The 4,342-nt window shown below is 34.9% G+C and overlaps 1 protein-coding gene across 1 annotated transcript; it reads right to left on the reverse strand.

Annotated features, from left to right (window-relative positions):
• LOC114761061 (transmembrane ascorbate ferrireductase 1) lies at nucleotides 1–3,367 on the reverse strand. The gene is made up of 4 exons (XM_028950375.1): nucleotides 3,167–3,367; nucleotides 1,187–1,235; nucleotides 869–1,068; nucleotides 1–495 (listed from the first exon to the last, which is right to left on the reverse strand). Exons 1-4 carry the CDS (start codon nucleotides 3,308–3,310, stop codon nucleotides 199–201), a joined length of 690 nt encoding a protein of 229 aa, XP_028806208.1. The 5' UTR covers nucleotides 3,311–3,367; the 3' UTR covers nucleotides 1–198.
• Nucleotides 3,368–4,342: the final 975 nt, after the last annotated feature.

Consider the following 4,342-nt stretch of genomic DNA (forward strand, 5'->3'; position numbering starts at 1 on the left):
GCCGGAAATCAATAATATATAACTACAACTTTTATTAACAGCTTAAAAGCAGACGCTATACGGATATTGTAGGTAAATGAACACAAGTCCGATGTCCAACCCAACTCTACATACGGACAATAGATACCCGTTAATCCCCACACCCAATACCATTATAACAGAAGAAATTGATCCTCAAGATACAACATGAACAGAAGCCTATATGGCAGTATAATCATCTTCAGCTGAAGAACCCTGAGAGATAACAGTTAATATAACAAAAGCACCAAATAAGACAGTGATCACAGCAGTGAAGTTCACCAGCAATGCCTCAGAACCATATTTGGCCAATCCCGAGTTCTCAAGGAAAGTGAGTTTCTCCAGAAACCCAAGTGTAGCAGTGGCCACAGCCAACACATACACAATTAGCCCAAACAGAACATGCCATGGAAGTGACTCTTGTCTCAGAAATTGGGTCCCTCCAGGGAAGAAGAATGTCAGAAACCCATACAGCCACTACACAGCATATTATTACTCGTCAATAATAAAACGTCCATTAATTCACATTTATGTGTGGGGTATGAGGGTTAGGTGTGTAATAGTGGATATAAGGGCACAGTGGGGCAAAGAGAGAAAATAGCCACAAAGGATAGGTAAAACCCTTATGTCAAGAAGGGACCACCTGTCCTATATGTTTGCCTTTCTCTTTACAATACCATGCTGCTAAAGTAAAGAATCAAAGTTAAACAGCAAATAAAGACTCATTCAGATGAATCATAACGTGTCTCTATTCTATTCATAACTATTCCATTTTTGTGTCAGTGCTTCTTAGATTCCAGGAGATTGAAAGGTCTTCAAAAGAATACCGTTTTGATGAAAGATTGTGTACCTGAATGCCATAAAGGCCAATCACCGCAATTCCAAGCCAGGAATGCAAGCTGTATAGATTGACAATCCCACTTTCATTGTGGAACTTGAAGGCGCAATAGATTCCAATGATTCCAAGTGCTAGTGCGATGGCGTGCAGAACAAGATGTATCACTTTCTTCACCTCTTTCTTCAATGGAAGAGATTTGTAGCTTGTGATAGCTGCAATTGTCAATTTTTCACTTGTAAACGTGAGAATATTGAAGGCATGGGAAAATTAACAAGTCATTACGTCTCAGAGTAGAAATTCAACAACGTTCGCAAGTGTTCTGATAAGTACCTTCACCTCCGATAACAATCAAACCAATTAGCATAAGAACCGGATGGAGCTGTATCAAGAGAAAAGACACACCATGAGATTGACGTCAAAAACACAGAACTCAACGTGTGGCAATGCCGACTTTAATAATAGATCACTACCATTAATATAAAGTAAGAGAGGCTTATTAAATTAATCATGCACATCAACTTGTCCAATTAATTTTAAACTATGATTGACCCCTGATGCGTTGGAAACGTCATACATCATGGTTGTTCAGATCCGAAATCTATTTGTATACAAATCATCCAATGTTTTTAATCCAGCACTAACGGGGCTTTTAATTATTTGCCTAGAAGAAAGCAATACACGTGAACTAAAAGTCAAACTTCGTAGACGTGAACAATAGCGAAATTCTAAACTAATCTACTAAGACTGAGATGCTGATAAAACTCGGGGTTTTCAATGCGTCGCACTCTTGATAATCCAAAGCTACCAGCAAAAGAAAAAACCATACAGGAACATTATTTATTCACAATTACCACTAGAATTGGCGCCACATGGAGTAGTAGTACTACGCGTGAAAGTCATTTCAAATAAATCAGAAACAGCTAAGCTCAGAAGTGTGGGCACTCATCAAAAAGCCGACTAGAAAATTTAAAACTCCATCCATCACCAGGACTTGGGGGCCACTGGATAATCATAACCCAGTTTTCCATTTAACCTTTCATACTATGCACCAGTAAAATACCTACTCCTACCTATTCCTCTGATGCTATTTACGGGGCAAAAAGAGAAAGTTTTTTTCATCATGTTTATAAATCACTTCGTTAAATTTAAATTTTCAGTGAATGTACTATTTTGTCTTTTATTTATTATAGTATAAGTAGTTATCTTTTTGAAAAGTCTATATATTAAATATAGATAAAGTTAAAAAATTGTTATATTTTAATAAAGAGTTAATATGTTTTAAAGTTTTTCTTGATCTATGTGAAATGTGAAATATGCTGAAAACATCTTATAAATAGGATAAGAATAAGAAGGGTATTTCAGTTGAAACTAACAGACAGGTTAATTATTATGACTAGACTCCAGAAACGACATGACGGTAAGGATTAACTTGACTAAGAACACTGCAACAATAACAGGGGGGAAAATGAAGGGATCATAAGACGCGGGATTCCATCAGAAAGAACCTCAAATATAAAACAAATGAAGGAATTTTTATCTTAGCCAAAGTTATATCTTTCTCCTATAATCCTATTCATTCGGATATTTGCAAAAAAAGAGAAAAAAGCTAAAGCTACATGAGCAGGCCTAGCAGCCCCCAGGGAGTGATTTAGAAAAAAGGAGGGAAAGTTTAATGTGTCGGTGTCAAATATAGCGCGGAGGAATTATTGAACAATAAAGTAGTAGGAAGGTCATCAACGAGTCATCAACTACTACAACAATAATTTAATAATTTTTTGCTTGATAAGATGAACCAAAAAAAAAAAAAAAAACAAAAAACAAAACCAAAAACACTGAGACTGACGAAACGAAATGATATCTTGGTAACAAAATAAGATGGTGATCTGCAACTCTAAAACTAAAATGTGACACTACTGCAAATTGAAAACTAGATCACTCAAATTAAGCTTGACTAATCACTACTACAACTCGCTTCACCCCCAGCTCACGAAACGGCCATGTAAAGCGTCGTTTAAATGAAAAATGACATAATTTCTGAAATGGCCCAAAACAGCAAAATCGTTAGCGAATTTAGGAATAAGAGAGGAATAACGGCTAAGAAGAGGAAAAGAAGAAAGTACACTACACTCTGGACTGAACTGGAATTAAAGCAATCGCAATCCCTTGAGAATTCTCACGCATAAGCGTATCAGTGAGATTCCGAAGCTCCATAACCACATAAAATCGATGAAATTCGAAAGAAGAAGAAGAACAAGAATCAGTAAATTAAGTAGAAAATAAAGAAGGCAAAAGTTCTAAAAGGAATCATACGTTGAAGATGAGGCTCTTGTTGGAGGATTCCCAAGCTAAACCGCCCCTGAAGTGTATGTTCCAGACCAAGACCAAAACAATAAGAGCGATACCGAGAAGGTGAACGACGAAGGTGAAGGGAAGGGCACGCACAGCCAAAGCCATGTTTGGTGCTTTCTCTCTCTCTGTTTCTCGTTTCCCTGTAGCCTCCGAAAGAGATAACAAATGGCAGTAATTTTATATTTGGACTTCTCTTGAAGGGAGAAAAAAATCGATTTTTGCGCTCGAGTGATTACAAGCGTCCGATGGAGATCATCTTCTAGGATATCGCCGCGTGTACTCATGTGGTTGTGCCCTTCAAAATCCATATGTTTATAGCCTCGTGTCAGTGTTATCCACCCCACATGGCCTCTTCCTCTCATAATTAGCAGCAAAATGCAGAATTTGACAATTTGTCACTTTTGTATGGAAAGATTTTATTTAATTGACATAAATTCTAGTAAGATTTTATTTTATTTCATAAATATTTTTTTAAAAAATAAATAAACAATATATCGTTTTAAGGGCGTAGATATTATGTGGGCCTGGCAAAATGAAGACGTTGCAATCTCTAAGAAAAAACAAAGGAAAAAAAAAAGGGAGATGATTTATCCTTTTTTTTCATTTAACCAAGTCGTTTTCGCAATTGACTGACTTTACGTTGTTTCAAAAACTAGGGAATAAATTATAAAGACCCAAGCCCAACATTATATTTAACGCTAATTCAAATTTCATCTGACAAAAAAAAAGAATTAATTAAAAGCCAAAAGAATAAGCACTTTCATAAACAATACTAGTTCCAATTTTTAATATAAGAACTTATTTTATTTTTATTTTGATTTTAAATATAAAACTCCAATCCACTTTATCTCTTATATTTATGTATTTTTTCCTAAGATAGTCTTTTTAATAATAGCAGTTCTAACAAATACACTTAATTAGTAAAGATATTTTAGGAAAGACAATACCTATTTATTATAAATAACTAATTTAACTTATTTTTTTAATCTCCACAAATTAACCAACTAACTTTTATAATTAAGATCGGAAGCAGTACACCCGATAGAGAATATTGTACTTAAAAACATTATTCCTCCAATTAAAATGGAAAAAAGAATGGAATTATGATCATATACTTCAAAACAAAAGTTTAAAATA

This window comes from Neltuma alba, unplaced genomic scaffold (assembly GCF_004799145.2).
Source record: "Neltuma alba isolate B1F8T4 unplaced genomic scaffold, ASM479914v2 tig00011067_pilon, whole genome shotgun sequence".
NCBI classification, from domain to species: Eukaryota; Viridiplantae; Streptophyta; class Magnoliopsida; order Fabales; family Fabaceae; genus Neltuma; species Neltuma alba.

Bases quoted from the DNA above. Each gene is read 5' to 3' on its own strand.
- LOC114761061 (XM_028950375.1), bottom strand. From the start codon at position 3,310: ATGGCTTTGGCTGTGCGTGCCCTTCCCTTCACCTTCGTCGTTCACCTT. The intron at 1,069-1,186 runs GTACTTATCAGA...TGACAATTGCAG, and splicing joins GATTGTTATCGGAGGTGAAG to CTATCACAAGCTACAAATCT. The intron at 496-868 runs GTACACAATCTT...TATGCTGTGTAG, and splicing joins TTGGCCTTTATGGCATTCAG to TGGCTGTATGGGTTTCTGAC.